Below are 21297 nucleotides of genomic sequence, written 5' to 3' on the forward strand. Positions count from 1 at the left end.
CGTGCATTTAAAAGAACCAGCGGGGGTGGTTGGGTGGTTGACACGTGGGGTCGAGCCGAACACCGAGCGGACGCGCAACACATCCGTCTGGTGCATGTGTGGATGCAAACCTGGCCCAAATAATTTGGGCGGATTTGCGTCCACGCAGACAGCAGACAGACAAAATGGATTTACGTCCGCGTGTTGGGCTGTCATTTCTGCCCACGCGGACCCAAACGGACAAAAACGGACGAAATGTGTCCATGCGTTGGAGTTGCCCTCGGGATCTAGCTCGTGGATAGTTGGTTAGTTAGCTAGCCAATGGGACTCTACCCTGCGCATGTGTATACTTATACGCCTCCGATCAGTGAAGATAATTGTGTGGCAAATCTCATTCCTGTCTTACATGGTATCAGCCTTCTGTTTCTAAACACCCATGACCCCTGCTCCACAGCTTACGCTCCCCGTGTCCATGGACGGCCCGCCAGAACCTCGACGACCCCGACTGGACCATGATTGACTCATGCATTGTCAATTGGGTCTAAACCACTGTCTTGTCAAAGATACTCATGATCATTGACCGGACGACGACACACTTCGTGTGGCTTGCAATCCACAATCTATTCCTCGGGAATAGAGCTCACCGCGACTGCTACACACTTCATGAGTTCCCCAATTTGTATCAAGGCGCTCTTTCAATTACCGCTTATTGCAGCCGACTCAAACAATTGGTGGACACACTCCAGGACATCGGGTATCCCATTACCAACAAAGGGCTCGTCCTCGACATCTTTCATGATCTCAAAAGCGGACTTCAGCCCATAAGTGTCGAGCATGTCGATCCACGACCTAAAATTCCTGAATTGTCCCTCCTTACTCGAGCAAGAGGAGCACCGGATCGCCCACACCGCCGCCATGAAGGCCAACACCACTCTGCTCGCTCACTCCAACGGCAAGCAGCAGCAGGCCCCAACAACAGCGACACCTCCCCTGCTGCTGCTGGGCCAGAGCCGCGGCCACCGTCGCTGTTGGAGCGAGCAAGGCGGTGTTGGCCTCCATGATGGCGGTGTGGGCGATCCAGCGCTCCTCTTGCTCAAGGAAGGAGCGACAATTCAGGAACGTCGGCAGGCCGTGGATCGACATGCTCTTCATGGACTGGCTGAAGTCCGATTTGAGACCGCGAAAGGCGTTGAGGACGAGCCCTTCGTCGGTAATGGGATAGCCAACGTCCTGAAGGGTGTCCGTCAATTGTTTGAGCATGCTGCAATAAGCTGTAATTGAAAGATCACCTTGGTTCAAATTGTAGAACTCATGTGGAGTGCATAAAGGGCGTTGTGAGCTCAATTCCCGAGGAATAGATTGTGGATCGCGAGCCACACGAAGTGCGCCATCTCGTCCGGCTTGATGATGATCGCGAGTATCTCCGGCGAGACTGTGGTGTAGACCCAATTGACAATGCATGAGCCAATCACAGTCCAGTTGGGGTCGTCGAGGCGTTGGCGGGCAATGACAGTGTCGTCGATGTGGTTGAGGAGGGTGTAGGTGCAGAATATAGTCATTAACAGCGAGTGCTATACCGTGTGGTTTGACACCTGGAGATTGAGGACGACGGGGATGTGTTGCCAGATAGGAACCTGGTGGATGGAGGAGGCAAAAGGTCCGGTGAACGGATTTCCGCCGCCGCCGGAGTAAACGGAGGAGTCCATGGAGGTGGGGAGTGGAAGCTGTGGAGCAGGGATCGTGGGTGTTTAGAAACAGAAGGCTGATACCATGTAAGACAGGAAGGAGATTTGCCACACAATTATCTTTTATTGATTGGAGGCGTATAAATATACACATACGTAGGGAAGAGTCCCATTGGCTAGCTAACTAACCAACTATCCATGAGCTAGATCCTAAAGACTAGGACAAGAGCAGAACGTGCATAACGTCAGGACGTGCATGACTAGCGCACAAGTGTAAACATGTGTGGCCCATTTCTCCTTCACCATCCGAAGACATAGTCCACAAGCACACAGCTAAAAGGCACCTTGCTGAGATTCTAGTTCTACAATCTACTTTCTAATCAGCCAAGAGAAATAAAACAATTCGTACAGTTATTCTTCATTTAGTCAGGAAACATGCAACTGACTAATGTTTGAATGTTGATATTTTTTTAACTTCACAGCTAGCTCCATTGAGGTTCAAAAAATATGGTCATGTATCATACAACTTGGCCAAAATCAAAGCTGCACAAGGTAAACCTGAGATAGAAACAGCGGGCCATAAACAATAAAATTGCCTCTCCTTGGATTTGATCACTGTTTTGTTGTGCAACATTTATTTGACATAATGTAGGATCGTTATATGACATTGTTTGTTTGAACAGACAATTATATACAGATCCCACATGAACAAAGCTACAACAGATTAAGCAATAATATGAATTAGTCCATACTGAATGCTACAATCTAGGAATAAGCTATGCCAATATGTTCACTACACAATAAGTCAATAACCAACATGCAACAACAGATTCATATATATATATATACATATATATATATATATGTATATATATATATATAGGAAAATGGTTGTGTACTCCTGGGAGTACGTACTCCCGCTTCTCATATACCACATATATATATATAGTGTTACTATTCATCAATGTACAGGAAAAGTTCCCTCTATTATCAGCTGCACATACCGTGAAATATGCAGGTATCTTGGGTATCTCAATCTTAAATTGTTCCGGCGGTTGTTCCTGAAAATGAAGAGATGGTAAATCTCTTTAAAATCAGCATTCTGACCATTAAGTTACTCAGCAATTATAACAGGGCTGGAGGCTGGAGGCTGGATCCCTGGAAGGCTGGAATAGATTCATCACAGGATCAGGGTTTAAGAATTTAATTGACTAATTTGTATATTTAACGGTTTATTTCCAAAGCATTTTATTGAATTATTAAATGTTCTATGAATTCACTCAAACTCAACCAAAGTTACTCGGAGCTAACACATGAATGTAAACATTGTGTTAGATTCAGTTCGTAATGGATCAGTTTACCCATAACAGCACCCCAAAAATGGGACACAAATTTGATCAGAAACAGGCCAATTTGCACAAATAGGTTTGGTCATGCTACATGTCATAACTATCAATCACACACTATTACTTGTAAATCCTAGCTGTTACTTGTAATCTATCCTGATGTTAATGTAACAATATTAGACCACTGAAGTAGATCTAGAGTACACCTATGATTATGAGCTTTACAAAGATCAGGCTTACACATCAGGCGGACAAATGTTCAAGAGTGTACCTTGTATAAATTACTACTATTCCACATGACTATATCATAGCTCTTAGGCCTTGTACAATGGGAGGTGCTTAGAGAGATGCTTAGAAAAATAAACCGGATTTTTCTGAAGCACCGGTGCCTATTTCTACAGGAGAGACGCTTAGTTAAGCGTCTATCCTGTATAAATAAGCACCGATGCTTAAGAAACGTCCGGTTTATTTCTCTAAGCACCTCCCCTAAGCATCTCCCATTGTACAAGGCCTTAGATGGCCTACTGCATTGACCTGTCAGTTTATAGCCAGCCAAAAAACCCAGTAGAACATCTATATAGCATAGGAGCCATATGGAACTAGAATAATAGTATAATGTTTGATTGCAGGTACGTATGATTGCTTTTGGTTTCCTCCAAAAAAGTAACATCACTATAATGTGGAGGTGCCACTTGCCACACGATGTGCTTGCAATAGTTACCCGATTCGTGATTCGTTCGGTTCACTATTCGCAATTCGCTAACTCATACGAATTGCATTGTTATGGGGTATACATCTCCGATTCACAAATCGGAGACTGGCTTCGCGAATTCGTTATTTCCAATTCGCAACATGGGAGTATAATAGACATAATAAAACAATAAAGATTTTTTCTAGTAAGCACATACTCCCTCCGTCCGAAAATACTTGTCATCAAAATGGATAAAAAGAGATGGATCTAGAACTAAAATACGTCTAGATACATCCTCTTTTATCCATTTTGATGACAAGTATTTCCGGACGGAGGGAGTACTATTTAACAACTGTAGAAGATCACAGAATCAAATTGTTTTTTTTTTGAGGTCACAGAATCACATACTAAAGGCAAGTTCTACAGGACGGCGATTCGACCCGCAATGTTGTATGGCGCTGAGTGTTGGCCGACTAAAAGGCGGCATGTTCAACAGCTAGGTGTGGCAGAGATGCGTATGTTGAGATGGATGTGTGGCCACACGAGGAAGGATCGAGTCCGGAATGATGATATACGAGATAGAGTTGGGGTAGCACCAATTGAAGAGAAGCTTGCTCAACATCGTCTGACATGGTTCTGGCATATTTAGCGGAGGCCTCCAGAAGCTCCAGTGCATAGCGGACGGCTAAAGCGTGCGGAGAATGTCAAGAGAGGTCGGAGTAGACCGAATTTGATATGGGAGTCCGTAAAGAGAGATCTGAAGGATTGGAGTATCACCAAAGAACTAGCTATGGACAGGGGTGCGTGGAAGCTTGCTATCCATGTGCCCAAACGAGCAGTCTGCTATTCAGTAGTACTCCCGCAGTCCCACTGTTGCGGCGCCATGGGCGCCGACCCACCATCTCAGCACGGCTGCAGCCTTCTCTCGCCCTTCCTCCACATCTGCCAACTTCCAAGATTGGCTTCCCATCCACCCCGACTCCAACTCCAGCTTCCTCACAGCAAGGATCAGCCGCTGCAGCCTGCTCATCTCCTATGCTTCCACCGTTGTCTCGTCCACGGCCAAGGAGAATCCCATCCCTCCGCCCCGTGTATTCCCTGTGTACATCGATGTGCTGCAGGGCTGTGTTTTCGCTTCAGTTCGACGAACCAGGCACGGATTCGGATCGACCAGAGTGAGTTCAAACCCCGGTCTGGATCAATCGATCGGGATCAGGGTTCGAAGCCTCTTTTAGCGAATTTGGTAACTATGTTGTATAATATTTTAATCTTCTCACAATTCTCATGGGATACTTGGGTAAGATCAAATGGTTTCTCATCCCCCTTTTTTCTTTAACTTTCTGTTGAATAATATTGTAAAGCCACTAACTTTTTTATTTGCAACTAGTACATTCATAGCATGTACATAGATATAATAAATCCAACAAATTCATCAAAAGTTTACCTCTGTTCTTTTGTAACTTCCAATGAGGAGCAGCTTGTCTTCAATAAGTGCACTAGTTATTATCACCTGTAGAACGATAGCAGTCAAACACATTCATGAATTAGTAATTGTATATTTGCATTAGCAGCATTTTAAATGAAGAAACATGGAACGAGGATAGTTGGTCATAGGGCCAACAGTGACTCCGTGTAGCACATCAATACTTTTATTGGTTTATCTAGCAATCTTATAAGCCTGTAAGGGACAAACCTTCCGCGGTCCAGCACTGTGCAGGGTATTGCAAGCTTTCAAGCCATCTTGTTCGGAGGTAATTCTGCATGTACACATTCAAATAGGAAAGAAAACAAATATTTGACCAATGTATGAGAGTACCAAAAAAATGATTTTGTCTGTGTATAGATTTATTGTTATTGTCAAATAAGCATGAAAAAGATATTTCATGCAGAAACTAAGCCATATGCCCTCACCGAAGTATACCAGTTTACAGAATGCCCACTACAGCCCCCCCATCCCACCCCACCCCACCCACCCATCCTTTAGTTCTTACGCATCACCTGTATATAGGTCACCCAGTTGTGACTGAATTTCAAATCATTGCACCCTAACCCACACATTGCCCCTTGAGTTAAAGATTAACTATAGAACCCAAAAAATGGTAGAAAAAATTGGACTACTCAGGCCAAAATTAGCAGTATATTTTTTTTCCTGGAAGTGCTAAATTCGAATTTATATGGAATCTGATACAGAACAGAAGTATGGCGGATTGACGGGGTATATGACAATAAAGAGATTAGCTCTCATTTTCCTTTTCCAAAAAGAATAGAATGAATACCTTAATCCTGTGAGTAGTTCAACTTCAAATTGGTTTGGTGTAAGCATTGAAGCAACTGGGACAACCTGGAGATTATTTGATGAGAAAAAAGAATACATTACGATGAGCACAGAGCATTATGAGCATTAAACACATTTGAAATTACACTGTCCTATCATGTAATTTCCATGCCATAGCTCAATGAGTAAATGGGAGAAGTTAATTGAACGAAACACAGAACACACTGCGCATGACTGTTCGACTAACTTCTAAAGGGGAAAGGAGATGCAGCTGCCTATATGTACTGTTTTATTGAAAAAATGTAAACCTTCAGTCTAGGGAATGGATTTGCTTATTGAAGAGTAATGGATACTGGAGTACAGTAAAAATTGCAGGGTCTTTTTTTGGTAACATGCTAACTAGCCTTACAATAAGTAATTCCCAGCATTTTTTATATCATAAAAGATAACTTTAGCAAGTTGAAATGGGCTAAATCACCTTCTCCTGATAAACAGATACTAAATCCTGAGGAACATATAGTTTGCCTTCATCACCTAGAACCGGGTCGCAAACTGCAGAGCGTTTGTGGACATGCATTAGCAAATTCTATTTAGAATTTGTTTATGACATAATTCCCCATAAGATTTTGTACAACAGAACTGACCATATAGATAATGGAGGTGAGAAAAGGTTACCGTATATAAGATCAGGATTGACCGATCGTAATTTGTCGACGACTTGTAGCACTGTATTTAAAAAGGAAACAGAGCCGATGTAACCTGAATACCAAGAAATAGCATGTTACTTCGACAAAATAAACAAATAGCGTGTTGTTTTGTGTATAAAGCATTATGTTTGATTAAAAAGAGATGATGATTAATGGTCTGCCATTGAAGACCAATCAACTTGCTTTTTTCATGAAGGATGGGAAATCCCAAATTGAAGAAGTCGTAATGGTCATTCACCTGTTAACAAATGTGTATAGTGCAATAATTCATTTTCCTCCAGTCCTTCAATAAGATCCCACAGCTGATTGCCATTGAGAACCTGTCCTCTAAATTTTGGGTATCCTGAGATAACACATAGTGGAAAATATTTAGGCGTGCCAGACATATTGCACATTTTACCGAATAGCCCAATTATATACCTGTATGATTAGAAAACTGTACAGAGTTTATCGGATCCACATCAAAACCAAGGAGTTGCAACGGAAAGACAGCAGATTTGTTGCCAACGTAGCCCTAAATTAAGGAAAAGCAGCATGAGTAGAGGACATAAATAAATCAAATCAAACATAAGGTTTTCAGTAATTTACTAGTACTCCTGATTTCCGAAACAATGCTGTGCACAGTTATTATTGTACACTTAAGCAATCCCCAAGTATGATCATATGTATGCCATACAACAACTGCATTCACCAGTAAGCAACCACACGACTTGGTGACACTACACAACGGGAGACAATCATGATGATGGTGTGCAAGCAGCACGGCACGCATGCATGTCTGATATGAATTGAATAATAAAAATAATAATTCAGTCATGAAGCACTTGCAAATGACTTGAGTACAGCTGGTGTTCTCGGCCTAGCCACCGAGATCTTAGAACCCGCAAAACACTTGATTTGCTCCCAAACCCAGACTATCGTACCATACAGCCGCCAATTGCTCGTAGATGCAGGTAGTTAAGCAAGATCATGGCAGATGAACAGAGGAGAGAGAGGGTGGTGTGGCACCTGGACGGTGTGGGACTGGATGCTGAGCACGCGCCCCGTGTCAGACGGCAGTGCAACGGAGAGGATCGGCGGCCGTGCCATCGCCGGATGCACCGCCCCTCCACTCGTCCCCCGCCGCCAACCAGGTCCGTCCCTGCGAAATCGCAGCAGCACAAAGGCAAGCAAAGCTGGTCAGACACAGGAGGGAGAAGGAGAGGCCAAATTGTTCTCTTTTACTCCGATCTTCCACCATTAATCCAACCTAACAAATTGAGTAATCGGCAGCGGAATATCTTCGGAGATTTGGAGGTGGACTACGCAACTACGGGTCTCCACAGCTACTACTTTTTTATATTAATAATTAATTAATCGACAAGTAGATTATCTTTACCCACCTGGAGGAGAAAGGAGTGGATGGGATCCACCGTCTCCACGAGGCGCACGAGCGGGGGAGCGGCGGCAGGGGCGGCACGGCGGCGGCGGCGAGCATGCGACGGTGAGGCGGGCGGAGGCGGAGGAAGAAGAGTATGCGTGGGGGATAGACGAGTGGACCAGCAGCGGACGGCGATGGGATCGCACGGCTGACAGTTGACGCTATCGTGGCCGTCCGTGTGGCAAGCGAGGGATAGGATTCCTTCGCTCACGACAGCGTAGTTTTTGTTTTTCTCTACTACTATTAAACAAGAAAACATACACCCAGCCTAAGCTATACGTAACAACACAAATCAATAATAGCCTCACGATAAAGGTAACTTAATTAAAGCTGACCATCAAGGTAAAACTAACCCTCAACCAAAGGTACGTTTAGCAATTTTTTTACGCGGACGAAAACTCTGCCAGAAGCGAACGGAAGGCCCACCTCAGCCACGTCGCCAAATTAGCGCTAACCTCCATCTAATCTCACCCCAAAATTAGCGCTAACCTCTCCAGCCACACAAGTCTCCCACAGCGCGGCGGCGCCCGCTCCCCCTCGCCTCTCGGGCCACACCGATCTCTTCCCTCAGCACGAAGCGGGCGCACGCAGGGCGGCCGCCGGCGAATGAGGCCGCGAGCGATCCCGTGGCGCTGCGGCGCCTGCATCCCTCGCATCTCTGACCACAGTGGTCTGCTCCCTAAGCACGAAGTCGGTGCATGCGGGGCGGCCGCCGGCGAATGAGCCCACGGCGCGGCGATCTGCTCCCTGCCAGTTTGAAATCCGCACTGATCTCCTCCGTGCCGGTCGTTCTACGGGGAAGATCGCTAAGTACTTCGTGTAAATCTGCTGCAAACGACCAACACTCTGTGCCAAGATGCGGAAGTATTTCATCCCTCACACGTGCTTCCTGGCCTCACATGTGATGTAAGTATCGCATCCCTCACATGTGCTTCCTGAATCGCTCTCTTAAACAACATAGAGTATATGTGGATCAAATTACTTCATGTCTACTAACAAAATCACATATCCTATGTGACAGTGGGTTATTTTTCTCCTTCGAAATTGATGAGCTGGGAGATAATGCCACGGAATAACATAAGTATTTCTGTTTTAAGTGTATATACTATCCTGATAAAATCCTCAGAACGCAGAAGTGTGTGCATTCTTGGTTTCATGCACCATATTATTGTTCATGTTTGAGAGATTGGTTTTCAGCATGTGAATCTGAGCTTCACATGCTTTGCCCGAGAAACTTCAGTTATTGATAAGACGACAAAGGATGAAAAATATTTATTGATGTCTGAAGCATTTCAGTGTAACTACATTCTTGCACTTTATGTCTCATTGATTCTGTTCCGTTGCAACTTGTCTTAAGGTGCATCTGCTTCTTCATTTCTTAATCACTGTTTCTATACAATTTGATGGCGAAAGTGCATGGTGGCTGTGGCGCTGTGTTATTCATCGCTGAGAGGAAGAAGAAAAGGGGGATTGGACAAGGAGCAGTCATGGGCTTGGCTGGCGTGCTCGAGTGAAACATGCCCGTTTTAGTGTGGGTCGAGGCACTAGGGTGTGTTGTCGGTGTGGCTTGGTCGGGCATTCGCTAGCTTAATCATCATGCGTTTGGCTGAGCAAGCGATCGCTAGCGCCAACCGGTACTCCGGCAGGCAAGTACCACAACAATTAGTGTGACGGTCGGCATCAGACTGCACAAGAAGACGGCTCTGCGAATGGCCTAAATGCTGGAGCCTGTACTTCCATCTTCTGCGAGAAGGACCGCAACCTCTAGTAGTGCAGGACGACAATAGCTTCACAGCGTCACCGAAGTCCGGGCGGTGGCTAAGTTCAGCATCAGCCTAGCTGCTAGCCAGAAGTTGGACATGAAGGGGAGAGGGAGCGGTCAGCAAACGCAAAGGGGCAGGGGTCATCATAGTTGTTAATTTGTTTTTTCTAAATTTATAGCGATGCAATATAAGTTTCTGAATTTCTATCAACTTAAGATCGTGCATAGTAGTGGTCTATTGATAGTACTGGTCAAGGTGTCAAATACTTTGTTTTTGCTTTGCATCAAACCATTTCTTTTGTGCTCTGGAGTTTAGAGTCAGCCCCACCTTTATTTTCCTCCGTCCTCTGCCACTACTCCTAAATGTATTGGAATTCAGCAGGTCATGAAAATGGACGGATGTGATAGTGAAGGAACCAGAGGGAATGATACTACTATATCAACAACGGTGTTCATACGTAAGTACTCCACCTATTCTAATTTTTTGTATTTTTTCACAAAAAACTATCAAACTTGTGTACTGTCATACCTTCTATTTTTTCTTGTTATACCTTCTATTTTTTCTTGTTAATTTGCACACAGCGAAGAAAATAAAAATGAGGAAGATACTAAAAGACACATGGATGAGTAACATAGATGAAAAACTCATATACCCATCATGTCTTGGATGAGAAAGTATGAAAACTTCAATGAAAAATTTAGCACCGCCAAACCATTTGGAAATGCACCACCAGAAATGAAAAACAATTAGGAGGTAGATGCACTAGAGGAAGGAAGAGGAGCTCCAGTTTGATCCCATACTTTGTGTCATAATTTCATATTGAGTAATTCTTTTGTCTCAATGATTCACTATATAATTCTCATTGATGAAACTTTGGGCGGTACCTTGATGAATGTACTTCAAATCTTTACTATTAAAGGGTACGTTTTGTTTTGGTATGTTCGCCTCCTTCGCTACATGGGACCTTTCCATCATTTTCATTTTCAATATATTAAGTAAATCTTTCTCTTTTCTATTTAATTTAATTATGCAGGAAAGGAGGAATACATAGTTTTACTACATAATAGTATAAATAAGATAAGGAAGAGGGTATTGTAACTAGCAAGTTAGCCTGTTCATCCGTATGGCCATGAACCTCCTTAAAATATGTATGGTTGTTGTATCGTACCAAACAATATAATCTTCAAAAAGCACACGTCTGTTCATATTGAAAATGTACCTCTGTTGAAACTTTGACTGCCAGTCATTCAGTTTGAAGTGAAAACACATAGAAAACCGTACTGTTAAGAGGTGTTGTCTCCTGTGCATGGATCAACCTGGATGGAGGGCGGTGGATCGGGGACGTAGCGGCAGCGACCAGGTATCTTCCTTTCAGTAGAGTGCATGAGATTACTTTGGAAACAAACTGCAACTTTCTTGACGTGCCCAGTACTAAACTGGGAGGTGCTGGGAGGCTGATGCTTGACTATCTCCAGATGAAACAGACATCGAGGTGAGTGGACACAAGCTTGACTACTTTATTCTTTTAGTATGAACTTGATTAGCATTTCATAGAAACATGATGTGTGTGATATATCTGAATCAACAAGCTATGCAATTTTTTTCATTACGCAATACAAAAGTATGTTGCTACACCTTATTATCAAGGAATACAAAAATATATTGCTATACCTTATTTTCAGCAGTTATAAAATATGTATTCAATTTAATAGTTTTGATGGAATGCTCATGTCAAGTTGCTAATGTGGTTGGACAGAGAAAAAATATTGAATTCAGTTGTTTTCAGTAGGCAGTGTGATTTATTATTAATTAGGAAATACAGAAGAATGTGTGTAGGTATCTCAATCCTCTTAGATGCCACTTCTGGACTTGTCATTTTTAACAGTACTGAACTTTTTTAGAGTTCTGTTTCGACTGTATTTCAGAGAGAAGTTGCAAACTGAAGAAGTAGAGCAATCCTCAGTTTTTTTATATAGGTTACTTAAATTGGGTTTAAAAATTCCTCCATTACGAATTTTCTTCACCAACAAATATAAATGTTTAACTATCTAAACTTGCACTACACTCCGTAATGACCTGCTAGCGATGCTTAACACCTCAATTTTCATTTTACACCACCAAGATATTCATTTGGGGGGGGGGGGTCTTTTGTGGTGATGATAGCTACCCTTGGTATTGGAGAAGATCGAGGAAGATAGATATTCAATGGTGCAGGCTGCATGACTTGGCCGAAGGTTGGCGCAAGCGTTCTATGGGGCCAGAGAAACGGGAGTTGGGACTTCTGAAAAAATGCTTTTAACTGACATCTGTTGTAGCCCCACAAGCTTAAAATGAGAGTACGGTTGTGCCAAACATTGTCACATATTTTGATTTGTTGTCAATTCCTTTCATGATTAAAAAAAATTGTATGCCCCTTACAACACTATTTATGATATATTTCTTTTTAACTATATTATTTGTGAGAAAAATGGTTTATATACATTTGCTTTCGCTTCGAAACTTGAAGAAGCAATTTGAGTTGGTGGTGTGCTTTCAAATTGCATATTATTGTTCGATGGTTTCTCCATAGCCGTTCTTTCTTCCATTGTTTGAATTTTCTAGCATATGAATCATCACTGTAGTTTCATGTGCATTGGTTGAGACGTGCGTTGCACGTGCATGTTTACTAGTGTTTTATTAACAGTAATCAATAATCACGTAATTAGGAATCTTGGAAAGAATTATTACAAATTTGAGAAATAGTAAGGACGCTGGGCATTACAGTGTAGGTTCGGACGCTAGTATTATCAATCAGGTCCACCATTAGTTTAGTCCCACCCGCAATTCAGGAGCCGGTTGACTTTGGTTTGGGCCTTTCATCCCCTCAGACATCTCTCCACGGCCACCTCTGCCTTCCTCCTCATCTCTCGCTCACTTCATCAAGGGCGCATCCCTTCATCCCCACATGCACCACCTCTGCCTCATCCCCTCGTCCAACTCCTGACAGTCAAACTAGGTTGTGCCACTATGGCGGCGAGTCCGACAGAGGTGATGACTCCTCTCTCATCTCTCCATCGCGGTCTCCACATCTCATCCGTTCCTTGTCCCAGCATTGCTCGCAGCATCAATCATCGCCAGCTAACATGAACATGCAAGGAGTAAATATCACACCCTTACATTGATCTACTACAAACTATGCAAAGTTGAATTTTCGCAACATATCAGTTCTCCTAAACGGACCTATTTGCAACAATACCACCACATGAATAGAAACAAAAGCATCTACATATTGTTTGCTTACAAGTCATTGAATCAATTGGACAGAGGAAATAGAAGAGGGGAAACGGGTATACACTATCGTGGACTCCTCCCCTCGCAACCGCGTCGCCCACGCGTGCGACCGGCCGCGCGTCGACCGCCTCCTCCACCAACTCCCCCCTTTCCCCTTCCTCCCCGCCGCCATCGCTGGTGGCAGCGGCGCCCCCTCCCGGTAGTTCTCGAGCACGGGGCGAAGCTGCACTAGGGGGTGCTCCTAGGCGGCGATGGACCGGGTGGCGGCGGGGTTCCCCGGTGCGGCGCGGGCGGGCGGGCGGCTGGACTGCGGCGACGTCGTTGGCGGCGGGATGGCGCAGCGGCGTGACTTGGCGGCGGTGCTCGGCCCAGATTTGGCCCATATGGACCTCATCTGGCCTAGGGGGGCCAACGGCGGGGCGGATCTGCGGCGAGACTTTCGGGAGGCAGGGGAGCGACGTTGAGCAGCTGGGTGCTGGCGGCGCCGACGCCAGCCTGCTGCAGCGTGGCCGATGTGTTGGGAAACGTAGCATGCAATTTCAAAAATAATTCCTATGCTCACGCAAGATCTGTCTAGGAGATGCATAGCAACGAGAGGGAGAGAGTGTGTCCACGTACCCTCGTAGGCTGAAAGCGGAAGCGTTTGAGAATGCAATTGATGTACTCTAACTTCTTCTCGTTCCGACCGATCAAGCACCGAACGTACGACACCTCCGAGTTCTGCACACGTTCAGCTCGATGATGTCCCTTGAACTCTTGATTCAGCAAAGTGTCGAGGAAGTAGGTGAGATCCGTCAGCACGACGGTGTGGTGACGGTGATGGTGATGTGATCTGTGCAGGGCTTCGCTTAAGCACTACGAGAATATGACTGAGGGCGTAAACTGTGGAGGGGGACGCCGCACACCGCTAACAATTGTTGGTGTGTGTTCTAGGCGCCCCCTCCCCACGCATATATAAGTGGGAGGGGAGGAGAGCTGCCATGGGGCACCCCAAGTAGGAGGAATCCTACTTGGGGCCTAGTCCAATTCGCCCTCCCTTTCCTTTTGCCGGAGGGGGGAAAAGGGAAGAGAGGGGAGAGGAAAGGAAGGGGGGTCGACTCCCCCTTTTCCTTTTCCCACTCGGGCAGCAGCTTAGGAGGGTGCTCCAACCCCTTGTGGGCTGGTGTGCCCCTTCCCCTTTGGCCCATGTGGCCCATTAACCTCCTAGGGGTTCCGGTAACCCCTCCGGTAGTCCGATATGTACCCGGTACCCTCCGAAACACTTCCAGTGTCTGAATGCTATCGTCCTATATATCAATCTTTACCTATCGACCATTTTGAGACTCCTTGTCATGTTCGTGATCTTATCCGGGACTCCGAACAACATTCGGTCACCAAATCACAGAACTCATATAATACAAAATCGTCATCGAACGTTAAGCATGCGGACCCTACGGGTTCGAGAACAATGTAGACATGGCCGAGACACCTCTCCGGTCAATAACCAACAGTGGAACCTAGATGCTCATATTGGCTCCTACATATTATACGAAGATCTTTATTGGTAGAACCGCTATGACAACACACGTTATTACCTTTGTCATCGGTATGTTACTTATCTGAGATTCGATCGTCGGTATCTTCATACCTAGTTCAATCTCGTTACCGGAAAGTCTCTTTAATCGTCCCGTAATACATCATCCCGCAACTAACTCATTAGTCATATTGCTTGCAAGGTTTCTTATGATGTGCATTACCGAGAGGGCCCAGAGATACCTCTCCGATACTCGGAGTGACAAATCATAATCTCGATATATGCCAACCCAACAAACACCTTCGGAGATACCTGTAGAGCATCTTTATAATCACCCAGTTGCGTTGTGACGTTTGATATCACACAAGGTATTCCTCCGGTATCTGGGAGTTGCATAATCTCATAGTTGAAGGAATATGTATTTGACAAGAAGAAAGCAATAGCAATAAAACTGAACGATCAATATGCTAAGCTAACGGATGGGTCTTGTCCATCACATCATTCTCCTAATGATGTGATCCCGTTCATCAAATAACAACACATGTCTATGGTTAGGAAACTTAACCATCTTTGATTAACGAGCTAGTCTAGTATAGGCTTACTAGGGACACGATGTTTTGTCTATGTATCCACACATGTATCAAGTTTCCAGTTAATACAATTCTAGCATGAATAATAAACATTTATCATGAATAAGGAAATATAAAATAACAAATTTATTATTGCCTCTAGGGCATATTTCCTTCAGTCTCCCACTTGCACTAGAGTTAATAATCTAGATTACATTGTAAAGATTCTAACACCCATGGAGTCTTGGTGTTGATCATGTTTTGCTCGTGGAAGAGGCATAGTCAATAGGTCTGCCACATTCAGATCTGTATGTATCTTGCAAATCTCTATGTCTCCCTCCTTGACTTGATCACGGATGGAGTTGAAGCGTCTCTTGATGTGTTTGGTTCTTTTGTGAAATCTGGATTCATTTGCTAAGGCAATTGCTCCAGTATTGTCACAAAAGATTTTCATTGGACCCAATGCACTAGGTATTACACCTAGATCGGATATGAACTCCTTCATTCTCTGCTTCCTAAGCAGCTATGTACTCCGCTTCACATGTAGATCCCGCCACGACGCTCTGCTTGGAACTGCATCAACTGACAGCTCCACCATTCAACATAAATACGTATTCGGTTTGTGACTTATAGTCATTCGGATCAGTGTCAAAGCTAGCATAGACGTAACCATTTACGACAAGCTCTTTGTCACCTCCATAAACGAGAAACATATCCTTAGTCCTTTTTAGGTACTTCAGGATGTTCTTGACCACTGTCCAGTGACCCACTCATGGATTGCTTTGGTACCTCCCTGCTAGACTTATAGCAAGGCACACATCAGGTCTGGTACATAGCATGGCATACATGATAGAACCTATGGCCGAGGCATAGGGAATGACTTTCATTTTCTCTCTATCTTCTGTAGTGGTCGGGCATTGAGTATGACTCAACTTCACACTTTGTAACACAAGCAAGAACCCTTTATTTGACTGGTCCATTTTGAACTTCTTCAAAACTTTATCAAGGTATGTGCTTTGTGAAAGTCCAATTAAGCGTCTTGATCTATCTCTATAGATCTTGATGCCTAATATATAAGCAGCTTCACCGAGGTCTTTCATTGAAAAACTTTTATTCAAGTATCCTTTTATGCTATCCAGAAATTCTACATCATTTCCAATCAACAATATGTCATCCACATATAATATTAGAAATGCTACATAGCTCCCACTCACTTTCTTGTAAATACAGACTTCTCCAAAAGTCTGTATAAAATCATATGCTTTGATCACCTCATCAAAGCGTATATTCCAACTCCGAGATGCTTGCACCAGTCCATAAATGGATCGCCGGAGCTTGCACACTTTGTTAGCACCTTTAGGATCGAAAAAACCTTCTGGTTGCATCATATACAACTCTTCTTTAAGAAATCCATTAAGGAATGCAGTTTTGACGTCCATTTGCCAGATTTCATAATCATAAAATGCGGTAATTGCTAACATGATTCGGACAGACTTAAGCATCGCTACGGGTGAGAAGGTCTCATCATAGTCAACTCCTTGAACTTGTCGAAAACCTTTCGCGACAAGTCGAGCTTTGTAGACAGTAACATTACCATCAACGCCAGTCTTCTTCTTGAAGATACATTTGTTCTCTATGGCTCGTCAATCATTGGGCAAGTCAACCAAAGTTCACACTTTGTTCTCATACATGGATCCTATCTCAGATTTCATGGCCTTAGGCCATTTATCGGAATCTGGGCTCATCATCGCTTCTTCATAGTTCATAGGTTCGTCATGGTCTAGTAACATGACTTCCAAAACAGGATTACCATACCACTCTGGTGCGGAACATGCTCTGGTTGACCTACGAGGTTCGGTAGTAACTTGATCTGAAGTTTCATGATCATTATCATTAGCTTCCTCTCTAGTTGGTGTAGGCATCACGGGAACGATTTTATGTGATGAGCTACTTTCCAATTCGAGAGAAGGTACAATTACCTCATTAAGTTATACTTTCCTCCCACTCACTTCTTTTGAGAGAAGTTCCTTCTCTAGAAAGGAACCATTCTTAGCAACAAAGATATTGCCTTCGGATATGTGGTAGAAGGTGTACCCAACAGTTTCTTTTGGGTATTCTGTGAAGACGCACTTCTCCGATTTGGGTTCGAGCTTATCAGGCTGAAGCTTTTTCACATAAGCATCGCAACCCCAAACTTTAAGAAATGACAGCTTAGGTTTCTTGCCAAACCACAGTTCATAGAAAGTCATCTCAATGGATTTAGACGGTGCCCTATTTAACGTGAATGCAGCTGTCTCTAATGCATAACCCCAAAATGATAAAGGCAAATCGGTAAGAGACATCATAGAACGCATCATATCCAATAGAGTACGGTTACGACGTTCGCACACACCATTACGCTATGGTGTTCCAGGTGGCTTGAGTTGTGAAACTATTCCACATTGTTTTAAATGAAGGCCAAACTCGTAACTCAAATATTCGCCTCCGTGATCAGATCATAGAAACTTTATTTTCTTGTTATGATGATTCTCCACTTCACTCTAAAATTCTTTGAACTTTTCAAATGTTTTAGACTTGTGTTTCATCAACTAGATATACCCATGTCTGCTTAAATCATCTGTGAAGGTCAGAAAATAATGATACCCGCCGCGAGCTTCAACACTCATCGGACTGCATACATCGGTATGAATTATTTCCAATAAGTCATTAGCTCACTCCATTATTTCGGAGAATGGAGTTTTAGTCATCTTGCCCATGAGGCATGGTTCACAAGTATCAAATGATTCATAATGAAAAGATTCCAAAAGCCCATGTGCATGGAGTTTCTTCATGCGCTTTACACCAATATGACCTAAATGGCAGTGCCACAAATATGTTGCACTATCATTATCAACTTTGCATCTTTTGGCATCAATATTATGAATATGTGTATCACCACAATCAAGATTTAACAAAAATAGAGCACTCTTCAAGGGTGCATGACCATAAAAGATATTACTCATATAAATAGAACAACCATTATTCTCTGATTTAAATGAATAAACGTCTCGCACTAAACAAGATCCAGATATAATGTTCATGCTCAACGCTAGCACCAAATAACAATTATTCAGGTCTAAAACTAATCCCGAAGGTAGATGTAGAGGTAGCATGCCGACGGCGATCACATCGACCTTGGAACCATTCCCGACGCGCATCGTCACCTCGTCCTTAGCCAATCTTCGTTTAATCCATAGCCCATGTTTCAAGTTACAAATATGAGCAACTGAACTAGTATCAAATACCCAGGCACTACTACGAGCATTAGTAAGGTACATATCAATAACATGTATATCAAATATGCCTTTGTTCACTTTGTCATCCTTCTTATCCGCCAAATAATTGGGGCAGTTCCTCTTCCGGTGACTAGTTGTAGCGACCCGACCCAAATGGATCAAGTCTGTGTGCTTAAGTGTCATCCCTGGATCGGTATGCTGACACACACAGTACTCGAGGATTTATAACAGAGGTAAATCACATGTATAAAGTAACGTAAATACTATTACCTCAATCCATATAGCGAAAGTAACAACAAAGTTTTGGATTCCCATCAACACCAACGACAAAGTTGAGTGTAGACATCGTAACCCTAATGTATCACTTGCTCATCGTAAGATTCCTGCAACATGAGACGTTGCAGCCATGTAGGTCAGTACATTGAATGTACTGGCAAATTCACACCGTAGGATAAAAATGAGAACGGTCTCTATATGCATATTTGGCTGGTGGAGGCTCTAAGTTTAATTTTTGCATAAAGCTATTTTTCCCTACAACAAAGGAATAAATTTTATTTAACTACAAAGTTTGTTGAAATTATTGAGAAGGTAACCCCAACTCAATCCCAAATCATTAATAACCCAACAATTTCATTAAATAGAGTGATGATATCAACATAATAATTCAAGTACCAGATACTCAAGATGTCCATAACCGGGGACACGGCTAATCATGATTAGTTTGTACACTCTGCAGAGGTTTGCGCACTTTTCCCCACAAGACTCGATCTCCTTCGTTGAATTTCTCGCACTACATGTTGTTTGAGAAACGGATGATCGAGACACAGTCTTTCCGAAGCATTAACTCTTTACTTTGGGTAGACAGTACCACCTACTTTCCCCCTACATCTGCTAGCCTACCACTGAAAGAGGTCACACAACATACTCAACTATGCCAGAGCCCATAATGGCTTGTGGCTGCCCATGGAAGTTTCTAGCATGAATAATCTTATGACCCCTTTGAGCCTGGGTGGAATTCCATAGGATGATCACACGAGTACTCCAGGATCCCCTTGGGCAAGCACTGGGTTCTCCAGGTGCCTGGGCAAACCACTGGGTGCTCCAGGGTGCCCCAACCAATCCACCCATATGTGTATTAAAGTAGCCACCTTAAGTTTCCCTTAGTTAATAATAATGACTCTCACATCTTTCATGGAATCTCACATACCAATCCACGTCTATGAGCATAGCAAAGTAGTGCAAGCATAACGCAGTAATACCCTAGGTTTGAATGCAAGACAATAGGTTCCTACCTCATCAACTACTTCCCAATACCCACATGTTATCAAAATCCTACTCATGCAATGTTAGAGGGTCGAAACTAATGCATAAAAACTAGGTAAAAGGGATACGATCAAAGTGTGAACTTGCCTTGTACTGTTTATGAAGATGATTCGCACTCATAACTCTTGATATTTCTACTCATCACACTCCGTTCAATCTATCGTGAGCAAGCAATTGCATACATAAGCACTCATGCAAAAGAATCAAAGAAAAGACTTCAAAAACTTTGAAAACAAGAAATTAAATCTTGCCACAGAAAACAATTTCTAACAGTACCAAAATTGGGTGGATTTGGTCTTATTAGAAAGTTTAGGTCAAGAGCTTCGATTTGCAAAAAGAATCAACTAAATCGGAGTTACGAAACTCAAGTTATGATCAAAAGAAGTTTGAATGTGAATCTGAACAAATTTTGAAATTTGAAAATTTCAAAAAGTTGATGTGACACATTCACTGGATAGGTGAAAACAAGACAAAACTATAGGCGTTGGTTTCATCTAATTTGGATGAACGAGTAAAAAGGAAATGACAAGTAGTTAAACTCATGAGACTCATCACCAAAGCTAACACCCGCAGTTTTTTTCTTACAATCTATATTAGCATTAACTGTGTTCAAGAAAGGTCTACCAAAGATAATGGGACAAAAGTCATCTTGTGGGGAACCAAGAACAAGAAAATCAGTAGGGTATTTTATCTTCCCACACAAGACTTCAACATCTCTAACAATCCCAACTGGTGATATAGTGTCTCTATTAGCAAGTTTAATAGTAACATCTATTTCTTCTAACTCTGTAGGTGCTCTGTCATTCATAATTTCTTGGTATAACTTGTAAGGAATAGCACTTACACTAGCACCCATGTCACATAAACCATGATAACAATGGTCTCCTATTTTAACTGAAATAACAGGCATGCTAACAACATGTCTATGTTTATCTTTTCCATCAGGTTTAGCAATTCTAGCAGCTTCTTCACAGAAGTAAATAACATGCCCATCAATATCTTCTTCCAAGAGATCTTTAACCATAGAAATGTTAGGTTCTACTTTAATTTGTTCATCAGGTTTAGGTGTTCTAACATAGCTTTTGTTAAGCATAGTTGAAACTTTAGCATGTTCCTTTATCCTAACAGGGAAAGGTGGTTTCTTAATATAAGCAGAAGGAACAACTGGATCAACATTATAAAGTATAGTTTCTTCTTTAACTAGTACTAGTTTTTTAATTTCTCCTTTAATAGGTGGGTGATATTTAAACCACTTCTCTTTAGGGAGTTCAACATGAGTATCAAATGATTCACAAAAGGAGGCTACTATCTCAGAGTCAAGTCCATATTTAGTGCTAAACTTTTGAAAAGCATCAGTATCCATAAAAGATTTAACACAATCATACTTAAGCTTAATACCTGACTCTTTACCTTCCTCGAGTTCCCAATCTTCAGAGTTGCGTTTAATTCTTCCAAAAGATCCCACCAGAATTCAATAGTCT

General features: G+C 42.9%; 1 protein-coding gene across 1 annotated transcript in view; it reads right to left on the minus strand.

Moving 5' to 3' along the window:
- Positions 1 to 8226, minus strand: part of LOC119299313 (pyridoxal kinase) — a 10951-nt gene extending 2725 nt beyond the window's left edge. Inside the window, exons 1-10 of the mRNA XM_037576551.1 lie at positions 8066 to 8226; positions 7692 to 7824; positions 7104 to 7197; positions 6922 to 7026; positions 6652 to 6735; positions 6455 to 6528; positions 5978 to 6042; positions 5395 to 5458; positions 5146 to 5211; positions 2669 to 2725 (exon numbers count right to left, since the gene is read on the minus strand). Coding sequence (XP_037432448.1) covers positions 2669 to 2725; positions 5146 to 5211; positions 5395 to 5458; positions 5978 to 6042; positions 6455 to 6528; positions 6652 to 6735; positions 6922 to 7026; positions 7104 to 7197; positions 7692 to 7824; positions 8066 to 8160 — 837 coding nt within the window. The 5' untranslated portion in view covers positions 8161 to 8226. The remainder of the gene's footprint in view (positions 1 to 2668; positions 2726 to 5145; positions 5212 to 5394; positions 5459 to 5977; positions 6043 to 6454; positions 6529 to 6651; positions 6736 to 6921; positions 7027 to 7103; positions 7198 to 7691; positions 7825 to 8065) is intronic.
- Positions 8227 to 21297: the final 13071 nt, after the last annotated feature.

The sequence above is a fragment of the Triticum dicoccoides genome, chromosome 5A, assembly GCF_002162155.2.
Source record: "Triticum dicoccoides isolate Atlit2015 ecotype Zavitan chromosome 5A, WEW_v2.0, whole genome shotgun sequence".
Lineage (NCBI taxonomy): Eukaryota > Viridiplantae > Streptophyta > Magnoliopsida > Poales > Poaceae > Triticum > Triticum dicoccoides.